Raw genomic sequence first — 23,872 nt, 5'->3', positions numbered from 1 at the left:
TTTCTGGATCACTGCTGCTCCTGAGAATTTTTTCAGGGTTGTTTTCCTTAGCAAGTAAGAGGTTCTCATGTGATACATCAGATGCCCTCTCACCCAGCTCAAAGTGAAAATGTCTTTTATTCACCATGCCTCAATCTAAATAACTGGAGCCATGAGTTTCCTCAGCTGCTGAGCCCTGCAGCATGTCTTGCCTCCCAGAACTTAAAGGCAAGCAGTTCCCCACACAGAGGAATTCCCTACATTCTCCTCTCTTCAACCCTCTTCTGGGGGTGACCCATTGCTTTCATAGACAGCTATGATACAGCTGGAATTGATTGGTTCTTTAATTAAAACACCATCACCTTTTTCTAATTAAGAAACCACCCTTTGGTAAACAAATCTCCATAACATGTTCCACATGTTCACAACAACAGGTGTAGCAAGTTAAGATAAGAATTGTTTTTCATCCTTTTCTCTGATCTTTCCCCAGAAAGGCCCGGGAAAGCTTCCTGTTGCTGTCTGTAGCCAGAGAGCTGCTGCCACAGGGACACTCAGTAGCATCCTTGGGACAGACCTGTCACACATAAGCTGAAGTGCTCTTGAGTTGGAGGAGGCAAAGTGGTGGCCAGCAGAGGGGAGATAAGGCTCAAGGCCAGCTGAAGGTCAGGTTAAAGCACCTGGCTGGGCGAGGCACAGGGGGAGGCTGGAGGGTGGAAATGCACTTTGGTGTCACGATAACTTTTGAAGTTCTGAAATCTGCTTTAATTTCCCCATTAGAAGAAATCCCATAACTTCTGATGGTTTTCACAGAAGAGGATTATGTCAAGGGAGATTGAAAAGGTCCCTTGGAAGATTGAAAAGGTCAGGCTTTTCTGGTCTTTCTGTATTTCTCCCTCTTTGTTTCCCTCCCTCAAGATTTAACCAGATGGTCCACCTCAAACTTCACTAATACAGAATGGGAAAACAAGTCAAAATCAATACATGATCACAGAATGTCTTCTTCAGGAAAAAAATAATAGAAGCTAGTAAAAAAATATATTTTTTTAAATTAAAAAGAAAAAATTCTCTGCCACTAGCCTAAATATATTTTCCCAGCCATCCGAGCTGAAAGAAAATTCAAGCTTCTTTCTATTGTCAGGTAGCTGGACATTATGTTAGCTCCTCAACCAAGACAATTATCATCCTCTCAAGGTCTGGTCATTGCTGGACAATGCTGGTCATTGGTTTTTCTGACTGTACAATGAAGAGCTGACCCCTTAGATTTGCCCTGTGAGGGTGCTGGCAGCAGTGAAGACAGAAGGGGCAGGTGCAGACCGGCTATGCAAAGACAGAGATGAGATTGGGTTTGGTCACAGAGCTCAGCAGAATGGATTTCTGAGGCAGTAAGAGGCTAGATATGTTTGTTTCTACTTCAATAAGGGGGATGAGATTTCATTTTAATTTTGTGTGAATAAATGGCTGTTTGCCAAAATACATTGGCCTATACTAACAACATTACTATTGCACATAAAATGGAACAAAACATTTATAATAATTCATCAATTTCTTGAATCATTCAGTCCTGAAGAATACTAATATTTTTCCCTGTAAACCTTTGAACTTCGTGAGGTCAGAGAGACAGACCCTGCTGCTGAGAGCTCCTCTCCTCTCCTCTCCTCTCCTCTCCTCCCCTCCCCTCCCCTCCCCTCCCCTCCCCAGGCAGGACTGGACCTGCTGTTCTCACCACCAGCAGAAATAGGTTTATTAAGTTTTCCAGATCGTTTGGGTCACTGAAGGGAGGAGGGCAAGAGCTCAGTACCAACAAAATCTTCATTTTTCTCTGAAAGGAGAGGCAGCAGCCGAAGTTACTGCCAATTTTCACAAAGCCATAAAGGTCCAGCAGTATCACTAAGATAGGATTCAGTCCACGGCTCCTCATTATTCAAAGGGATGGGAGGATATGGAGACGCCAGAGTAATCTGGAGCAGACAATGAAAGTTGTCAAGTCTCCTCTGATTAAAACTGCAAATCCTAGCACCCTAACCCTAATCCTCTCCTGTGGAAAGGGGAGATTAGTTTGGGTCCTGAGAAAAGATATCTCTATCTTTTCCTGAAGTTACATGCTAAAATTCAATTTTCTCTTAGAAGATGGCAGGCATGGATATTGCTTTTTCTCTCCCTCTAATTAGAAAACCATAAGAAAGCAAACACTGCTGCTTGCAGTGACTGGTGTAGCAGAGCTCTCTGCTCTCTGATTGCTTCATTAGCACCCCAAGACTACCAACACCACCAGGGAAGCTAACCATCAGGATCTTTTTCCATCCCTTGGGGGTTACATGGTGTTTTGTAAGACACTGAAGCAATCCATAAACTTTTGTTTCCACGTACACAGGTGTGAATCAGCAGCAAGCAGGCAGGCTGTCAGGGAGAGTGCCAGCATGCCAGGGCACTTCAGCCCCTCTGCCTCCTTGGTTCTCTGGTCATTATGAGCAATTGTTCAATGGTATTTATATTCTGCATCATCTGCATAACCAGGGGTGATCCTGGCGTCTCTGAGGCTCCCAATTCAGCCAAATCCTAACATCCCTAAAAGCTGCTTTTAATGTCAGCAGGACAGTTTGTGCAGGCAGCTTTCTCAGCAGCACTCTGAAGCAATGCAATTATGTGTTCTGTAACAAGGAGCTCACAGCCCATGGCAGAGCCTGAAGTGGCCAATGCCCTGTGGGGACAGGGACAGAGGCAGCCCTACAACACAGCTGGCAGGCAGTGGGGTGAGCATTCAGAAGAGCTCAGTGTTGGTACCTGGTGAAACACTCTCCTCTCTGGCGTCCTCCTCCATCCCTCCATCCAGTGAGAGCCCTGTGCATCCTCTCCTGCCTGACACCTTGCCAGGTGTGCAAGGCAACTAACAGGGAAGGACCGTGCGGAGCAGAGGGGCTTTTTCCAGATCCCACTGGTGTCAACACTTCTCACAGCATGGCACATCCTTGACAAATTTCCTTCTCTCTGTTTTTCAAGCCACTGTGCTCACCAGTGCCTTCATATGGGGCTGCTAGGTTTCAGCAGGAAAAGGCTGGTTTTGGAGAATAAGGTGGAGCAGGGAAACCCACCTGGAGAAGTGAAGTCACCCCAGGGCAGGGCATTGTCACTGTAGGGGTCAGCAAGGCCTGCTGAGGAGCACCAGAATGAGTCTCTGCCTGTGAACAAACCCTTCACAAAGCCCGGAGAAGATGATAGAGTAGCAGCCTGCATTGATGTGACACTTTTTTTTGTTAGCCCAGCTGTGACTGTGCTCAAAGAGTGACAATAATAAGCCTCTGTGTCTTGGTTTCCAAACCAAACACAGATGAGACCTTTGTGATCAACTGGAAACCCTGCTGATGTCTTTAAAACATCTCCCTGGGAGGACTACAAAGCATTAGCAGTAATATTTATTTTTCACAGCGTAACTGTGTTTTGAGAAGGGGAGGGCAATGCTCATTAGCAGCACAAATGTACCGACCTGTATTTTCAGGCTATTAATATGGTGGCTAGAGTTAATGGAAATATAATGGAATGAGATGCTTTTAAAAGTATGGGATTTAGCACAGTCAGGGAAAAAATCATAGGCATTAACAAAATTTTAATGAGAAAATCAGCTTGCAGTAATTTTACAGGCAATGATTATTTCCTTAGTTTTACTACCCTGAATAGCTTTGTCTTTGTTGAGATACACTTGCAAGGTGTGCATGTGAGGCAGTGAATTATGCATTTCAGGCCACCGCTGTGACAGTCCTGGGAAAGAAACATAGTTTGATGTACAGAAGATTGTCTGCCTGGCTGAAAGGCTGGAGCCTGACCACACCCTTTCCACCAAAGAGCAAGGGAGGTATCTTGGACAGGCTTTGTCCATTGGCTGCTAGTGACACATCATGTCATAATTCAGTTATTTCAATATTTGGAGTCACCTACCCTCCTCCTTTGGAGCTGGAGCTGAGGCTTCTGGCATAGGTAGTGCACTCTGCCCTCCAGCAGCATTGTGCTCCTAATTAGGCACTGAGTATAAACCCAGTAACACACAGGATTTTATCACTACACTTACACACATACTCTTGCCCACCTTACAGAGATTTTCTCTTTGCTAGGAAGTGACAAGTGCTTTCACCCCACTCTGGGGCTTGCTAGCATCACAGCTGCCCATCAGTGAAGCTGATCTGGAGAGACTGAGTGGTGCTAATTGTGCTTGAAAGGGCCAGGGATTTATTTCACCCACCTTGGGTGCCAACAGAGCAGTCACTTCTCTCGGCTCACTTTAACTGTCTGTAGGGAGAAATGGGTGCATTTAGTATCTATCCCACCTGACTGCTTTTGGACCTCTGGGCTAGGAGAGGCCTTGCACCTCAGAGGTGCCTGTTTGCCTTCCCTGGAGATACCACTGATCATATCTGAGTTTGAAATCTCCACAGGGATCTTCCTATTTGAATGCATACAGACTTGGTCACACCTCACAAGAGTTCCCTGTAGTGAAGCTGCAGTATAGATGTACATCAGTCTTCTCTGATGATGGCACCACAAGTGCCCAAGGGCCCAAGGAAACAGCAAGAGAGATGCATTTCAGGGACAGTTCATGATGGTCTCTATCCTACAGTTCCAAGTGAGGTTGCTTGAGCTTGCCTTATAACACCCTATAGGTACAGAGTATCAGGCAGAAAATGCCTCCCTTGTCCCACAGAAACATCACCAACTAAATCCTCTGCTTGGAACACATCTTGCTAACCTTGCATGATTGAAAGTTTATGGTTACATCTGTGTGCATCTTAAAGGACATAGCCTCATAGAGACACTTAGTGCTATTCCTGGAGTCTGACATCTAGAATATCCTTTCACCCTTCTACAGTTCTGCACTAGTTAGAGCCAAAAATCTTTTTCCTTAAGGCATATTGTCTCTGGTCCCTCATAAAGAGCTGGATCGTGGTAGGTAGCCAGGGAAGAAACTCCCTGTGACAAAGACTTAAAACTGCTGGTGCCAGCCACTACTGGTCCAAAATTCATACATTTTTGGGAAAGGAACAAATCTCCTAGTATGACCCCCCTGACAAAATTAAGCCCCTTGACAATTTAATTAAACTTCACTCAGCACTCTGACACTGAGCTCAAAACTTCTTGCTGAGCTGTGGCAGGCACTTTAGGAGAAGATCCAATCACTTTCCAAGGTCACCAGCAAGAAAACAAGACTGAAGGCATCCAAGAGGATTGTCACTTATGGTGCCCTCTTTCTGACTACTGGTCATGCTTTGCATAAAAATAAAACTTCAGCCCTGTCAGACTGAAATGATTTGTTAATTTTATGCTCAGTTCTGCCTCCGCTTTTACTGCTCACTCAGATGAACACTGTGAGCCTCCAGTGTGGGAGCTGTGTGCTTTGACAGGCTAAAGTCCAGGAAACCTGCGGGTTTTTTGTTTGTTTGTTTGTTTGTTTGTTTTCTATTTTTATGGTTTGGTTTTTTGTTGTTTGTTTTATTCTGGATTTAAAAGGATTAAAGTGAAAACTCAGTGCCAAACCTTCATGCCTGAACTTCAGTGACTAATATAGCAAGGTAGCTCTGACCATTTCAGAACTGTATTACCCATGAAATCAAGTGGTACCTCTAACACTCAGAAGTCATTGGAGGGACCATCCATGATTTTATTTTTCCCGGTGGATTTATTTTGTCATTTGTTCTGGGGATTTTTCTTTCCAACATACCATGAAATTTAAAATTAAAGATCTACTCTGAGAAGGAAGAAGTGAAAGAAATGTTATATTTTATCTAAAATGCTAAAGAAGAAGTGAAAAATTCAGCAAAGATGTTTTTTGTCATCTGCCTTTAAAACTAGAGTATATTACTCTGAAACATGTATAATTCTGCAAAGATCCCTTAGTGCCATTTGGAGTGTTGCTTCAAGCTTGGCTGCTTGCATCTTAATTTCTCCAAAAGTTTCTACCTAAAAGCAAATTTTGTATTAGGAAATGACGCTGCAAACATGGATCACACAGAAGCATTCTTTAGGCTCATCAGAAGTATCAGTCCCACAGGCATCAGGGAACTGTGGATTGTGCAGAGCTCTTGCCTCTCTATGCACATGGAGCCAAAAGTGATGGAGCAAACTGTCCATTTTCTTGCTAACTCCCAGGCAAGTGTTATATTAGTGAAATGTCATCCCACAGAGTTTCAGTTTAGTCCTTGTCACAGACAACACAGAAACAGTCACCTTTCTTTTTTATTTTTCACTTTGATTTCACTCACTGAATCTTCTGTGGACTGAACTTGTTTGCTTCAAATCCTGTATCAGCAGAGTACACAAATGTGCATTTATTATTCAATGGGATATTAGTAGAATGTCTTGTAAACATTTTCAGGATGGGCAACTGTGTCTGTGCTAAAGCTATCTCTTCCTATAGAGAAGGGAAACTAATGGTAGTGTGTGAACGGTACTGAATCTCTGCTTTTTTTTGCTGTTGTCAGCTTTTTTTATGCAGAAAGGTGGACTTCACAGCAGCAAATGTTTTAGCATGAGGAATCAGAGAACTTTCATCCAGCTTTATAGTTCAAAATGTAGATGTTTGCATCTAAAGCAATTGCTGTGACTTCCTTTATGTCCAAGGAAATAAGCTCCCGGGGGGTTCTGCCGCAGGTCCTCAGTGTAGGTAGTGGTGGCAGCAGACCCCTGTGCATGCTGGAGACCAGAGTCATGATGGGTCCCCACAGCCTTCCTCAAGGGTAAGGAATCTTTTCCTTAAAACTTGAGAAGTGTGTGTTTCCAGCTTTGAGCTCAAGTCATTGATTTCTTTCTTCAGTGAAAAAAATGAAGCCTGTTCGCAGATAGTGGTGGCATTTTTTCCTTCGTAATCCATTTGAAAGAGGCAGGTAGCGCTACCAAGCTGTTCAGTTCATGGGATTTATTTGTGTTTTCAACCCACTATGAAGCTTCAAAGTGCTATGTAAGTATTATTGGGACTGTGTTTTCAAGACTATCTGTTGCCAGTCTTATTACTGCAAGCTTGAGCACATAGATATACTTTGTAAACATCAAACCTACCCCCGCTCCCATCTTGTACAGGCATTATTTTTTTACTTATTTATTTAGTTATTTGTTTCTGGACACTTTTAAAGGATGTGGAAATTAATCATATTGAATTCCATACATATATGTGTGTATATACGCACATGTGCATACACATATGTATATAGGGTTTATATATATTTTATATATTTATGTGTAATAAGTTGGAATTACATTAGAAATGGATGATCCAGAGAGATAATTAACAAAGCAGGGGCTGTGCCTCTTCACCTTCATTTTACCTCTGATACATGCATTTGCATGAGTGCCTTGTTTCCACTCTTGCTGTTTGCATTAGTGCTATTAGTGCCTGGTAAAATAGATGTGGGATGGTGAAGCTGTGGTGCTGAGGAAGCAAGAGAGTTCAAATGATTGAGAAAACCCCAACCATAGTATTTCCTGGGATATTTATGTGGCACACATATTGTTTAGCTTATTAACAGGAGGGTCAGAGGGCAGGCAGAAAGGAAAACTATGGCTGGAGATGAACAATCTCCCAGCAAAGAAAGTAATCCCAAGGGATGCTCAAGGTCTGAGAGGTTGCAGTGCTGCAGCCCAAGCCCCAAGACTCATTTCCCAAGGTTGAATGCAGCAGGCAGCTATGTCCCTTTCTGCAGACCAAGAAGATGTCAAAGAGCCTGGCTGTCTTCCAGGGCATGTCAAGCCCTAAGGTAAAATGGATAGGTCTTCAGACTGTTTTGCATGCCTGTTTTTCAAATCCCTTTCCTGGAGAATTTTACTGGGGATAACTTTTATTAATGCACTTTAAAAAAAAAAAATTACCAGGCAGCTGCTTTTTGTTCTCTGTCTTCAGCCCACCTCTCCCAGAGCAAGCCTGACTGTCCCTCTGTCGTAGCCCTCAGGCTGGAAGCAAGTCCTGGGGAGGGCCCACAGTTCCCTCCCTGTCCCTCTCCTTTCCTTTGCATTCTTTCTCCCTTGAAAACCGTGTGTGTTCCTACCCAGCAAAGTAGTGGAGCAGCACAAAGCTGTTACTGGATGCTGCTGTGGTGGGACAGTCAGGGTCTCAAAGGAGGGAGTGGATGAGGTAGAGTATTGAAATCTGAGAGCTGACATGCCAGGAGGGTGCAAATCCTGGGAAAGAGGCTTGTCATCAGTTCCTTTGCCTAAATCCATGCCTTCCTCACACATCCTGCAAATCACTTCTCGCAAGGCCAGAACTAATATGTGTTTTGTCTTCAGGGGGAAAGACTCTTTGCAATCACTCTATTGTGATTATAAATCACAATATAGGAACTTTTCTGACATGTTACCTCCCTTTTCATGGAGCACTCAGCTGGGTACAGGCAAACAGAAGGGTCTTCAGCCATACCTGGCTGCCTTTTCTATCCAGAAAAATTGGTACAGCTCCATGTCTGAGCAAGTCTGTCCTTCTGGGAACTAAGGATGTTTAAAAGAAGGTGGCAAGTCTTATTAGCATAAAAACAGCCCTCTACACTGACACACTTCTGAGCTACATCTACATGAAGTTCCACTGTGTTGGAGTGACAGCCCTGTGGCTGCACTCACCCTGTAGATTTGCCACAAGTTGCAGTGGTAGGAATCTCAAAGCTAAATTACTAAGAGGAAACATTTCAAACGGGTCAAGGCTTGGCCCTCCCTTTTGTCTGTAAAATTTGTATCTCTATGTCTGCACTTGCAAAATACTTCTCTGGGTACTTGCACCTCTCCCCACTCCCATTTATCCCAGCAAGTGGCTGAAGGTGGCAATGCTTTTATATGAGTTTGCTTTTCAATCCCAAGTGGAAAGAGTCTGTGTAAATTGCAAGGCTGACCTTCTGAAAATGAGGCCTTGAGTTACCCCTCTCTTGTATTTAACTTGCAATTTACCACACAGAGGGAAGATAAATTAGGTTAATTAGGAAGCTCTGGAATACTTTTGATCATTGTGCTATGCAATCATAGATGCATCTTGCCTTTAGAACCTTGAATATGCTGACATGAAGCCTTTTCTGCATGCCAGCCTCGTGGCATCTCCATCACAATAAAGGAGAGGGAGGGCAAGATGGAGTAGCCAAGCAAATCAGGAAAAACAACCAGCTAAATTGAGTGCTTTCTAATCTAATGCATTTAAGTCATACTCAGTAAAGCTTGCCAACAGAGCCTGGCCTCTCTGCTGCAGAGTTCACAGAGGCATCTGATTAGAATAACATGTGTCTTCTAAAAATCCTCTTTTAAAAAGATTTTCCTTCTGGATAGGGAACACATAATGAATTGGAAATGTCCCTTTGGGAGTGTGGGGTGAAGAGGGGCATTCAGCAAGCCCACCCAGCCCCAGAAGTCTGACTGCTCTCTGCCTGCCCACAAGATGGAAAACCCATCAGCTACAGCAAGTTTTTTATTCTCTGCCAAATATAAGTAAATATAACAAAAATAAGCCTGATCAGATTTGTATTCAACTATCTTCCTGAAATTATGTGAAATCCAAGCCCAGTTTCAAACACCAGCAATAGCAGTGACATATCCTGGAGTCCCCAGGAACATAATTCTTCAGAAAAGTGTCAATTTCAACATGTGTGTTACATGACTTAGGGTAACTTGTTTTAGGTAAGGCTTTTGATGTTTAAGGGATGGGAGTGGACAAGGATTTGAGGAGAGATTAGGAATATGGTGAGAAAATGGATAACCACTGTATCATATCATGAGCAGAGGGGCAGAGCCATGCTGTGACATGGGTTGTCAAGAGTAAGAGGAGAGAGATATTTTTTTCTTTTTTTTAAAGACAAGTATGTTTTGATCTGAGTCTTGAAAACAAGACCACATGATATGTTGTAAAAGAGTACAGATTGTGCAACAAATGCTTTGTCTGTGACTGCATATTTGCCTGGAGCAGCTTCATGGACTGTGTGCATCCATGCGCTCTTGTTTTTAATACTCCCTTGAAGAGTCTGAGCTTTTTCCACTTACAGAATAGCTGGTGTCAGTGCCAGGAAAAGAGTACTTTCCTGTACAGTCTTGGTCAGAAAAAAGCTAAACTCTGGAGATGTTCTTTAGCAGTGTCACTTGCTGCTTCCCCTACTGCCATCTTAGCAGAGCACATCAGCCTGAATAATGTTCTAAATGGAGTGTCAAACCTTCTTGAGCAGGATTGTGTTGATGTGTTGTATCTCACACAGGCAGTAGAGCTAAGAAACCCCTCAGGGTGTCTCAGACCACACCTAAGCAGAGCTTTGCTGGCAGCGATGATGTTCAATGCACCTTCCTTTATTCCAGCCCAGTTTTTCCAGACTTGCAGTATCTTTGCAGCCTGACAGTCTTAGAGGACAGATGATGGAGAAGCTGTTTTTGTCTAAGACATGCCTATACATGTAGTTGAGAATGGGAGAGATGGGTGGATATTCAAGAGAGATCCATACTGGACTTGATTGGACTCAATGACCTTAGAAGTCCTTTCCAGCCCAAATTATTCTATGGTTCATTCTGTTCTTATCCATCAACTTCCTGAATTGCTGAAATACAGCAAAGCCCAGGGCCATTTAGAGGTCTTTATACCCAGTCAAAGCTCTAGGTCTGGCCTGGTGGGGTAAGATAACCTCCCTTTTCTAAACCAGCTTCACCAGTGGGAGGTGATCAAATGGCCCTCTGCTCCTTGCCCAACACCCCACCACTGTAAAATCCAGCTGATGATAAAAGCCTAAGATAGCTGAAAAAATGTACAGTCAAAAGAGAATTTCTATGTATTGGTGCAAGAAAAGAGTCTGTGATGTCAGCCGTATTCTTCAGCTGCATCTGCAGTCCCCATCACCTCACAATTCCTTTGGAAAATTGGACAGAAATGAGGACATACCTTGTGATATCCAATGCCTGGAGGACCACTCAGCTGTCTTGGACTCGCAAATACACTTAACCTGAGCAGTCAATCATTCTTGAAACTTGGTACAGACTCTCCTTTTATTTCCTCTGATAAAAAGGTTTCAATGTAGTACTGGTTTTACCAGGAATTAAACTGCCAGCTTTAGTGTGACATATGGCATTTTGTTGTATCAACGATTAGGTATTTACAGGCATGTCATTTTATGCCTAAGGCCAGCTTCTGCCAAGAAGGAAGGATTTTCACATATGATGCATATTTCCATAAACAAGGAGCTTAGGTAGAATAGCAGAGCACTGGAAGATTATGCTCAAATCTGATTGTACTATGAAGAATTGTAATTTCTTCTTGCTTATTCTATCTTGGTACAGCAATGCACTACCCCTGACCATTCCCTACAGTGTGTGACATAGAAAATAATTTTCCATTCTTTTTATGGAATTAAATTAGCACTTTTACAATTTCTCCTTCAGGACATTTAAGAATATATAGGAAAGCTATTTCTAATCTCCAGCTGACACACACACACACAGTTTTATACTTCCAGTGTAAGTGAAATTTGCCCCAATCTCCTGGTTGCTTCCTTGTCGAGTGCTCTTTTGCAGTGCATATGAAATCTCTGACTTTTAAAATAGTTAAAAATAGCTATGGGTTAAAAGCACTTGAACCTTCTCATACTCTTTGAAGACTAATTTAGGAAACCTGACAGGGTTCATCATTCTGTTCCTGATCAGTAAAATCTATTAACAGCGTTGGTGATGAAGTACCAGCTAGACAAAGGGAAAATGACTGCTCTCAAGTAAGCTATTCAAATAAAAAGATATTAAGCAAAAGGCTTGGACATAATTCAGTAATGACCTTCATCAGCTGAAATGTTTTTGTGTCTTAAGTGAATTAATGAGCTATAATTATTAGCGTTCTTGGAGATGGAGATCAGAGAAAGCATTTTGCATAATGCAAACAGAACAACACAAATGGAAGGCCAGTCTGTCTCAACAGACAAGGTCTCTTTTGTTATAATTAAATGTTATCACCTTCATTACTTCTTTAAACGTGCTTCACAGTTTATACTTTGACATCCTCATACCACCACACCATTGCTATTTATGGTACAGTCACATCTGCCATAGCAATGGAGGTTTTGAAAATGTTTTACCTGACTTTTAACAGATGGATGTTAATGGGATATTTATTTACAGAATAAAATTAAATTGAAACTGAATCTTAATGCACAATTTACATAATCAGCTTTGTTCTGAGCTGGTGAGCTGGTTTTCCAGCACTTGGGACCCTTCAGCCACAGCTGCATCAAAGAAACAGCCACTGAGAATGGAGATTAAACAATTTCCTAAAGCTTCAAGTCTTGATGAGAATCTATTATTCCATATTAGAATACCATAATTTCTCCAGACACTGCCGTAAGATCAAAGATGTATGTAAGAGCTTTGGCATAGCCCACGATCAAAAGGAAGATGTTCAATTTGTATTTAGAAAACATTTTTGCCAATTATATTTTTCTGATGATTTGAAATTTTTGTGATTTTACCTTTTGCAACAAAAGCATTAAAAAAAAAATCTGAAATCACAGGCATAGAAAGACTGAAAAACCAAAAGGTTTGCAACAAATTTGCAACAAATTAAGTGAGATTTGCTCATATTATTTGTGCAATCTACTGACAACTCTCAGCCCTGCTGACACTCAGCTCAGCTGGAGTTTTGGCACAGGCTTCAAGTGGCACAGGGCAGAAGCCTCAGATGCAACACTAAAAACTTGCTTGGTGCCTAACCCCTAACTCTGACGCTGCATGAATGGCTGTAGGGCTGCATCGAGTTGTTCTGACCTAAGTGTAGGATCCAGCATTTTTCCTTGTTGAACCTCACACAACTGGCTTCAGCCCATTGATGCAGCCTGTTCAGACCCTTCCGCAGAGCTTTCCTGCCTTCCAGCAGATCAGCGCTCTCACTCAACTCAGTGTCATGCACAAACTGACAGAGGGTACACTCTGTCCCCTTATCCAGATCATCGGTGAGGATACTAAACAAGACCAGCCCAATACTGAGCCCTGGTGACATCACCGGTGACTGGCCATGAACGGGATGTATCCCGTTCACCACAACTCTCTGGGTCTGGCCATCCAACCAGTTTATAGCCCAGCACCCATCCAAGCTGTGAACAGCCAGTTTCTCTAGGACAGTGTTGTGCAAAACTGTGCCAAAGGCTTTACTAAAGTCAACACAGACAACAGCCTTTTCCTCAGCAATAAAGCAGGTCACCTTGTCACAGCAGGAGATCAGGCTGGTCGAGCAGGATGTGCTTTCCACAAACCCGTCCTGGCTGGGCCTGATTCCCTGGTTGTTCTGCATGTGTCACACGATGACACTCAAGAGGATCTGCTCCGTAACCTTTTCCAGTACCAAAGTCAGATTGACAGGCCTGTAGCTCCCCAAACCCTCCTTCCAGTTGACTTGACTGGAGGTTAGAGAGTTGACTCACCTTTAGCTGGGACTGCTAATGGTGGGGAGTGCCTTGTGAGCCCTTCACCAGCTCCCTCAGTACCCTTGGGTGGAGCCCAATCAGCCTCATTAACCTGTGTGTGTCTGAGTGATGAGGAAGGTCACTGACTATCCACCCTCAGACCTTGGGGGCTTCATTCTGCTCCCTGCTCCCGTCTTCCACCTCAGAGGGCTGGGTGCCCTGAGAACAACTGGTCTTGCTGCTAAAGCCTGAGGCAAAGAAGGCATTAAGTACCTGAAGTCTTTTCTTCATCCTTTGTCACAATGTTTCTGCCCACATCCACTTAAGGGTCAAGGAATTCCTTAGCCTTCCTTATCTTACTGACAAATTTATAGGAATATAAACCAGATTAAGTTTTATTTGGGTTTCACCCTTTTAATTTTCTCCTTGTATAACCTCACAACATCCCAGAGTTCCTCCTAAGCTGCCTGCCCCTTATTGTCATAAACTCATGTATTTTTTCCACTTAGCTCCATCCAAAGCTCTCTGTCAGCCATTCATCAAGAGATGTGACCATGTCTCAGGTCCTGACTCTCCCCACCTAACCTTGGCCACTCCAGGCTCTGCAGTCAGCAGAGAAAGACCTGTACCCTCTGCAATCCTGCCTCCATCAGCTGCAGAAATTACCTCAGGTGGCCATGGGTCTCAGTTACTGCTTTCATTTCAGTATCTCCACTTAGCTGAGATGAATACCACTTTGGAAAATGGGTAAAGTTTTAAAGCTTTCTTCTTTAAAACCAGCCAACAGCCACTGTAAGAATTTCTTTAGGAAACTTATCTGAGGAGTTACTCCCCCTCTTCTTTGCACCTCACTGCTGGAATATTTTGAATAATCTGTGCTCAAATTGGATGTAAAAAAAGGAAGATTACTAGTCCAGGTTCAGCATAAAGGTTGAGAGAAAGACTTCCACTTTATCCTGCATTTAAATGTACACTTATGTCTAATTCTGAGCTAAACTGGAATAGGGTGGGAACTGGCTGGGAAAGAATAAACTGGGCTGCTGAGAACACCAATGAATAGTCTGCACCACTATGGAGAGGATGGCTTTTGGCCAGCACAACAGCTTTTGTAGTACACCCTCAACTTCATGAAATCACAAGCAAAACTCTGGGAAAACAGTCTTCAGCAGTTAAAATCACAAGCAAAACTCTGGGAAAACAGTCTTCAGCAGTTAACAGGAGTGAGCCAGGGCTCAAGGAAGCTCATAGCACTTTGAAAAAATTCTGAAATTGCAGTTTAGGGATGAGAGGATGTGGTGGGGTTGCTGAGATGAGCACAGAAGGCCAGAGTGGGTGTTCTATGAAGACAATATAAACCCAGATGTATTAGACTGTCTAGTAAAAAATGAGAGCAGGAAATTCAGCATTTGCACAGCTAGAGGCAATAATCCAATTCACAGGGAAGTAAGAAGCTGATGGTGACCTTGCCAAAAATCCAGCTTTCCAAAAATAGTACCGATGAGTAGTAAAAAATAAGGACCTAATCAGCATTAAGGAGAGAGACAGAAAGTTTGTCTCTCTGCAAAAGGTAAATTATGCACTATAAGAATGACATTCATCCATTTCAAGCCAGAATAGCTACCAATTTCCAGGGACTTGTAAACCAGTGAGCAGACAAGAAAAATGTATTAAACGTATTTAATTTTTTCCTAAGCCTGCCTAAATGTTATTATAATTAATAAGCTTTTTCCTATAAATGCTTGCTGTTGCACTTTTCTTCCATTTGTACATGAAATAGTGTGCAAAAGCTTTCAGTCTAGCCATTCTCAGCAGCACACACACTAGAGATGGAGACCTATAGGATGGCCCCCACTGGTAAATGGCACTGGCTGGGGGCGTGGAACAATGCAGAAAATGTGCAGTGTTTAGGAATCTCCCCATGCAGTCCCGTGGCACTCTGCAGGCCACTCAGTCTGATCTCACCATCTGTGCCCTTAGCGTTAACAGATCAAGAAATTCTCCTAATCATCTGCCTTTCCAACACCACCCAGAAATGATCCTCCACTATTGTCACCAACTTGCTCTGGTTTGTAAATAAGCAGTCTGGAGATTTGGTACGTCCTGGGATTATGAGAGTCCTAGGGTGACTTTATGGTGCTGGTATCCCCAACTGTTTGTTCTGTTTATGCTGGATATTAAGTTCTGTACCTTTAAGACTGGTTCTGAGAGCGAAGAGGGGAGAGAAGAAGTGCAGAGTTTGTATCAGGGACTGCACTTGCTCCCCCACATCATGCTCCTCGACTGTGCTGTCTGCAGCACGGACATACAGGGGAAGAAAGCTCTCCTTTGCTGTTTTGTTGGGGTTTTTTTAGGTAGCTGAGGCAGAGAAGTTCCCGGACTGTGGCTTTTTTCCTTTTTGTTGGAATTGTTTAAACCTGCTCTGGACCAAAAACCCAGAAGAACACTGGGAGCCCACATCTGTGGCCACCCAGGGCCTGGGACGCAGTGCTTTCCAGCACTGGAGGGGCTGATGAGAGACTGAGCGAGCAGAACTACACCCCGTGACAAGGACTCCCTGAATTTGCCATCTCTTCAGAGCAGTGAGAGGTTCCATTGTTTAATACTGTTCATTTTTTCCATGTTTGTGAGTGCTTTGCTTGTTAAATAAACAGTTTTTTCCACTTCTCTCAAAGGAGATTTATGTCTCCTGAACTGGTGGAGGGCAGGGCTGCTTGAATTTGCTTTCTAGAGGAACCCCTTTGAAGGTTTCCTTCCATATTTGCCCTAAACCAGGACAGAAAATTTGAACAGCACAGAGTCCTCTGCAAGGTTACATGCTGGGCAGTCTTTTATGGACATTGTCATCTCACTTGACAGACTTGAGAAAACTTGAAGGAATGATAAATTCAAGTTCTTTGTGAGAGATGCCAAAAAATATTTACCAGGTGTAGACTTTTTCGTAACTAGGAAGATGAAAGATCCAAAGAAGTGATCAAAGTGCAAAGGACTCACAAAACCTAATTCCTTCCAGAAACATCATTAGCATTCAGGAGAAGTATTGTGCTTCCCTCAGGATCCTACATGCGTGCATGATATTTAAGCTCTGCCCAAACTCAATTTTATTCACAAAGTAATAATTTTTCCACACAATAGAGAGATCTGAATCAGCTGCTTAATGAAGGCATCTCACAGAAAGCAAAGCCAGGGACTGGGACACACTCCCGAGCCTGTGCCACTTCACTACTTGATGAAGTATCTCCTCTGCCTGGAACTGCCAAGTTTCTCACTCAGAGAGCTCCAAACCAAATGCCTAAGTTGGAGTTAATTGTCCTCAAAGTAATTATAGAGGCAACAGAGAGAAACAAGGGACTCCAGCTGGTGACACAGCCTATTTTTAGGCTAATACAAGTGAGATTAATAGGATTGAGATTAATCACAGCCTGAACATGCCCATTCCTTCCTGCAAGATAGAAAGCCCAGGGAAACTAGCTGAGATCTGGATGTCCTGTCCTGGATGGACACCTGACATTAGATGAGATGACTCCTCCCAAACACCTGGTGGAAAGGTGCACTCCCAAGTGTCTTTCTTGCCCATCTATAGGGATATGGCAGGAGTCAGTATTCAGATTCTCACTACTGGCAAAAAAGCAGTTTATTTCTTGTAACAGAACACAAACAAGTTTGTTAAGTATGAACACATGGTCAGAGTTTTTTCTTCTGCTACCCTCCTCTGAGCCTCTGCATTAGGGTCTTCATAGTCCTGTTTCTCCTTCTTACTAAACATTATATTCAAACCCGGTGAGGGAGATGGCACTGAGAAAAGCAGCGTATCAGAAGGCACAGAACATGATCATGTTTCCCAGCACAGTGCTAAAGTATTAATCTGTTAATAACTGTGACCCAGTCATTAAGCAGGAGCAACTTGTTGTCTGCACATCCACCTCTTAATGAACATTGTTCCTCTTCTTCTCGCCTGATTTTTACAGATGCAGCCCTACCCACACCAGCAAGAGACAGCCATTTAACTTCATGCACGAGATTTGCCTCAGCATCCCAAAGCCTGAACAGCAGAAGAAAATACCTGTTGTTTAAAGCCTCTGAAATAAAGTCATCACTTGCACTTGACATGGTGTTTTCTGAGTGAAATACAAGGTGAAAGATAGTTCATGCTTTAGGTAATTCTGTGGCAAATCACTTAGAGACTTTTAAACTAGAGTGTCAGCCTGCTTTTGGGGTCCTGTTGCAACAGATAAACCTCACTGTAACCTCTCCTTTGCTTTACAGTAATGCTCCACAATTGCTCTGCAGAAGTCTCCCTGCATCTGTCTTGTCAGATTACTTAAAGGTTCCCATATTGTGCCTGAAAGATTGTGACAAAGTGCACTGCATCCGGATTGTCCGAGACAGAGGAAATGCATTTCCAGCCACTCTGGCCACACAATTGAGATTAGACCAGAACTTCAAACCTGAGCAGATCAAAAGGTTCTCCTCTTCTGTGTCAGCAGATCACTGGAGACTGGCTTGTCCATTGTAGTGTGAGTAGATGTCCTTCTAAATACTGGCTTAAGCCATGGAACAGCCATCAAAATGCTGCTTTTGGCAACCTGCGCCTGGCTCTGGAGCAGGTAAAAGCCTGCTTTATCTGACTATTCAAGAAATCAAGAGGGACCTCACTGCTCTGTGCAGAAGAAGTTCTGCTGCCTGCCCCATTCTCTCCTGTGGTCCCCACCATGATGTCTGGGAGGAGACATCCTCCTTTATTAATCAATGCTTTTTTAGCAGAGACTATGAGTATGTCCTTGGACTACAAGCTGGCACACTGTAATCAGAGTTGAGATCCTCAGGCAATAACCTTCTGAAAATCTAGGCCTTATTATCAGAAACTTTGAAAAAAAAAATGCTAAAAAACATGATTCCTGACACCAGGCAAATTCATGACAGTCACCTACACCATATAACCAGAAGGTAAAATATATCGAAGTAGTGCAAGAAAGTTTCAGAAAGACACAATGTTCCCCAGATATCTTCAGGGTCTATTGGGATTTTATTAGGTTTCCTGGAAAAAAAAAAAAAAAAAAAGAAAAAACTTTCTGGGAAATGAACTAGCAGTTTTTGACCCCAAGCTTCACATGCTTCACATGTCTCCAAGCTGATGCTCAGTTGTCAGCTTCTGCCCTGCTTCTTCATACACTGGGGAAGTGATGTCAAGGATCTCCTTTTCCAGCAGATCCATTTGAGCTGTAATGTCTGACACAGTGTTTTTCACAGCATTCAGCTGCAGCTTCAGTTTATTGTAATCTTCTTGGAAGGATCTCTTCACATCATAGAGATTGTGACAGCACTGTTTCTCCTTAGGAGGAGGGTTCATTTTCAGGAAGGTGTGGAGAAGCTCACACAAATCCTGGAGAACCTGGAGGATTTCATGCTCTCCTGGCATTCGTGGGGCAGACTCGATCTTATTCTGAGTTGGAGTAGTGCTCTTCCTTTTACCTTCATGTTTCTGCTGGGGCACTGGGCCAGGGTTACCCTTTTCCACAGCTGCAATGGCATCAGTGTTCTTCTGAAGATCTGAGTGGGCATCTTGGCTCTCTTCATGGACAGTGATGGCTTTTTGGCCTTTCCAGTTAACAGGGAGTGCTTTATTCTCCTGTTGGAAATCCTCAAAGATTTTATTCTTTCCCTGGACTGCCTGGAGAGCTTTGTTGCCCAAGCTGAGCTGAACACCTGTGCTCTTCTCTTGGAAGAGTGGAAATGGCTTATTTTTGCTCTTGAGGCTTTGCTGAATAGCATCAGTGTCAATTACCTGGGAAGATTTGTTCTGTGACTGGAGATACTGTAGGGCCTTGTTTTCTTCCCAGAGCATCCTGTTTTTGATCCAGAGGACTTGGTTTTCCTGCCAGAGTGCTCTGTTCTCCTCCCAGATGCTCCACTCATTCTGTGCCTTCTTGCTAAAGAGTTTCTGGTGGGAAGAAAAGGGTGGCTGGCAGTAGATGTCATTCACCCATTTTCCATCAATAAACACAAACGTCTCACCCCTTGGCTTCACCAGAGGGGTGATGCAGTCTGTCTCAGGCTCTGTGTGCTGCATGCTCTGGCTCCTCTGATCAAAGGCAGATATTGCCCTTCTTTAGCAAATTGAAGAGGACTGTGGAAAAAAGCTTTTTCCAGGGCTTCTATAAGAGGCCACTGACCACTGTCAAGGAGCAGGTGACACAGTGGGGCTGCAGAAGCTTGATTAGGACTGAAAGAACAGGGAACACAAATGTGCAGATTTACTGCCAAAATTCCAAATCAGAATTAAACTACACAAGTGACAGAACAAGTGAATAAATCAGTTCTCACAGTTAACCATGTTGCCCCTTTGATGCTGAAAGGTAAGGAATCCATCAGATACCTAGCTGATAGAAGCTGAGAAAAATGGCATTGGTAGATAAAGCAGCACAATGGCAGTACTAAAGTCTTTCTTATTAAAGCATGCACTTCCCCTTTATCTCTCTACCTCATTTTTACAGACCTGTAAGGGAGCAAAATGCAAGACTATTTTCTGCCTCAGAATAGCCTGCTCCCAAATGACTGATGCACAAACACATTAAAAATTGTTATGAGGCTCAAAAAACCTTTTTAAAATAAAGCATTTTTAAAGGTTCATAGAAAAAATCTGGCCTTGAGAGTTTTTTATTGCTAATGCTGAGTAGCCTGTGCTAACAGGATGCCACAAAAATGCAGTGACAGTTTTGCTTTTTGATCTTAAATTCCACAATATGCACAAACCAAAGCTTTGGGACATCAGAGATTTGTTGTTCTTCGCTTGGTTTTTTACAAGCTCCCTTCACCATGGTCCAAAAACTGTCACAACCCATAGATAATTCTCCACCTTTCATTCTCATTTTTCCTGTCACTCTTACTCTTTATATTCTTTGATAGTTCTGTTATTTTTCTTGCTTTCTAGCCCTGCAATGGTGATTGCTTATCTTTTTCCTACAGTCCATCTGCCTCTTTTTCACATCATCAGAAAACTCATCTCTAAAATCCATATTGTAGGGCCAAACCTCTAATGCTTCTCATTTCAGACACAGAAACCTCAGACTTAACTGTTGAATACTTTCCCCTCCTTTCCTCTACCCAAAATATTGCAGTTTAAACTATCTTTTAACCATGAGTGAACTGGGGCAAATTAAGGATTTCAGTCTTTTATGTGGGGGGAAAAAAAAAACAACAACCAACCAGACAATCAAAAATTATTGTTTTGTGCTAAAGAAAAGCTTGTTTTCTGCATCTAAATTAAAAAAAAAATATTAAATTTATGTGATTTTCATGATGAAGTTATTTGATCTGAGGTTGAACTATTTTTTATAACCAAATTGCTGGAACTTTCAGGGTTTCTGCACAGAGTTTCTAATAGCACAAATGTTCCTTTTTCTAGGTGAAAAAAAAAATAAAGCTACTTGTCAGATTTCACTCAGGTGTATTCCTCTCCTCCTGCTGAGGTCCTGCAGATTCCCTGCTGTCCCTTGGAAAGCCCAGTTCTGCCTTTCTGTCTGTGATGAAAGTTTTACCTTCGTGAATCTTGCCCTCATGTTTCTACCCCAAGCATTAAGCAGAGGGTGACCACCACACATGAGCCCCTTATAGCCTCCAGCTCTGTCATCCCAGTGTGCACCTCCTGTCCTATTGTTGCCCTTTCCTGTTGCTCTCCCTTTTCCCTGTCATTTCATCAAACAGCACTGCATGTCCAGGCTCCTCCAAGATACTTGTTAGAGCAAACATCCAGAGATGCATCCTGTACCCCCTTCCCAAATTTGTCCAACCACTCATAAAATTACTGTGTCATTTAAAATCCAAAATTCCTTCATTTAGGAGAGGGTTATTGCAATATAGGTCTCTGTGCATTTACGTTTGATTTTATTGCAATCTGTTTACTGTCTGAATTTCAGGGCTGTCTTCCATATCATCTGCTGCTTTATCTCATGTCAGACTTGTGTTTTCATAACATCATTCTTCTGCTAAAAAGGTATTTCCCAAAAACTCTGTTTTGGACTTTTGTTTCCCACTTACACTATGTCCAGAGCCATGCATTGCTCCCTCCCTTACACCCTTCCCCTGCAGCCTTTCCAACACATCCCATTCCACTGAGGTGCCCAGTCCCATTTTTTCCCCCAAAAGCCCTAAAAAATTTGGGCCTGGTGAGGGGTGAAGGGGCAGAGGGCAAGTCAGCCACAGAGGGAACAGACCTCTAATTAACCAGGGAAGATGCAGAACACATCCAGCATCAGAAGCCTGGACCCACATGCCTATCATGGACAAACAGCTACAGTTCTTAAAGTCACTTACAGAGAAAGTGTTTAGATTGCACATTTTCAGGATAAACAGAAATGTATAATATATACGACATTATCTGGGGGACAATTAAATTGACAGTGGCTCTGTCAGCTCTTTTGCACTGCCAGGGAGACATCGACCCAAGCTTTAGGGACCCTTCAAGATCTCAGTGCCTCCCATATATATTTTTTCCCCCCATCTCTGAATAATCCCAGGAAATGCTGGGCAGCTGGGCGGATGAGCAAGGCAGCCAGCTGCGGGGCAGCCCCGCCACGCCAAGGCAGGCTGGGCATTTGGGAGCGGGGCACTAGGAGCCGCACACGCTCACCTGTGGGCGCGGCGCTCCCTCTCCGCGGGGCCGAGCGCCGCAGCCGCGCTGAGCTCCCGCTGCTGCCGGCGTGTCCAGCGCCTCCCCGGCCGGGCACCGGGCACTGATGGGAGCCACCTGCCCCAGGAGCCTCCAGGGGATGGGAGCTCCTGCACGCCCTCCTTGCACAGCTCACTTCACGCTGTTCTCACAAGACTGGCTTGGGCTTCTCCCAGCGTTGCTCTTCTGGGCTGCTTCTCATGGAAATGACCTTTCTGCTAGCTCGGCTCCCATGCCCTTTCCTGAACCCAGACTTCCCGATCTCCCTTTGATGCTCGTAACTGAGAATAGTTTGGACGGATTCTTTCTCCATCACACCCTCTTAAAACAAATTTTGCTTTTATTCTGAAACTTCAAATTCTGTTTGTTGCTGAACTGATATAGATACATTCAAAAATCTCGTCCTTGCATGTGCTGTGGGATTTGAAGTTATTTTCCAAGGACAACATGAAGTTTTTCTTTGACTATAAGTTTAAGAGCAGATTATAGCTGAATCCAAGTAAGAAGAAAATAGAATATAGAAGACATTCGCACATGCAGGTTTAGATATTATTTGTAGCAGCCATTTCCACTTCCACATCTTTACATTTCTAATGAAGTCTTTCTTATTTGCTACATCTTCCAGAAATGGATTTTTTTTTTTTTTTTTTTTTTTTTTTTTTTTTTTTTTTTTTGTAATCAGGATTCTTGAATAATAAATACAGCATTTAAATTCTCTTTCAGTGAAAATTACTAAGTTGACATCACCCTCAAGGAGACTGCTGCTGCTTTAGGAACTTGAAGGTATAGTTCAGCTTTGGTGTTATATGAAAATTATAAACTCAGGTATAAAATTCTTCTCTGTAATTGCTCCCTTGCTTATATGTAATCTTAGACAACAAAACCACATCACAGGTTACTATGGCAACTCCCCAGGGAGTATCCTTCTTTATTTGAGCTCCAGGATCCCGCACAGGAAAACAGAAAATGTCCTCAGAAGAGAAAATATTTTATATGGGCTATTTGTGCTTGGCCTGCCATCATATGGGAATTTAAGAGTTCTACCCAGTGCAGACACTTTTCAGGAGGAGATTGGATGAAATATCCAATTTGAATTTCTGAAGAACTGTGGCTGTGGACTGTGAAAGTGACCTTTGATGAACATTTTAAGGTCCAAGAGCTGACTAGAAACATAATTAATAGAAAGAAGTGCAGCTGCTTAATCCAGAACCATGGAGAACTAACTTGATATTGAGCGTACCTTTGCTTTTCTCATGCAGTATTTTCCTTAAAGTTTTGTAAAGTTCCTCTGCCAAGTTAATTTTTTACTGAAAATTATGAATTCAAATGCCAATACATTTGGATCAAATTTAGTGAATATCATCAGATGTGTTTATGCACACATCAGAATTGGAAATGCTGCAACAGCTCACAGCAGAATTTTTTATAGCAGCTACACTGATTTCTGAGTTAGGCTCTCAAAAGGACTGAGATGTCATTCACAAGATTACAAAGGCAGAAATAATGCTGAGTGTGTTCCACTTCCTGCCAAGAGAAAAGTAACCCCTGCTCTGTGAGAAGGGTTTGAGCTAACCTGCCAGCAGAGTGTTTTGTCCACAGCTTCAGACCACTCAATTTCTCAAAGATGTTTCACTACACAAAGAATTAAATATTATTTGGAACCAAAGCCTTTTTTCTCCATCCTACCTGCACACCTTATACCAGGCTGCTCAGCTGACCTTTGCTGTCCTTCTTGGAGACTGTCTGGTTCTAGAAAGGATTCAGTGGGAAGGATGTGTGATCCCAAACACACTCATATAATATTCTCCATGCTCCGTGCTGGGGTACTAGAGGTCACCATCCAGTGATGGGTTAAAAGCCA

General features: G+C 43.0%; 1 protein-coding gene across 1 annotated transcript; it reads right to left on the bottom strand.

The window, feature by feature from the left end:
• Positions 1-18,414: 18,414 nt before the first annotated feature.
• On the bottom strand, positions 18,415-22,324 carry CBY2 (chibby family member 2). Its single transcript, XM_077790879.1, has 3 exons — positions 22,164-22,324; positions 21,973-22,089; positions 18,415-19,450 (listed from the first exon to the last, which is right to left on the bottom strand). The coding sequence occupies exons 1-3, from the start codon at positions 22,322-22,324 to the stop codon at positions 18,460-18,462; spliced, it is 1,269 nt and encodes a 422-aa protein (XP_077647005.1). The 3' UTR covers positions 18,415-18,459.
• Between the last annotated feature and the right edge of the window lie 1,548 nt (positions 22,325-23,872).

The sequence above is a fragment of the Lonchura striata genome, chromosome 2 (genome assembly GCF_046129695.1).
Source record: "Lonchura striata isolate bLonStr1 chromosome 2, bLonStr1.mat, whole genome shotgun sequence".
NCBI classification, from domain to species: domain Eukaryota; kingdom Metazoa; phylum Chordata; class Aves; order Passeriformes; family Estrildidae; genus Lonchura; species Lonchura striata.
The sequence above is the reverse complement of the archived record's forward strand: the minus strand, read 5'-3'. Positions and strand labels throughout refer to the sequence as shown.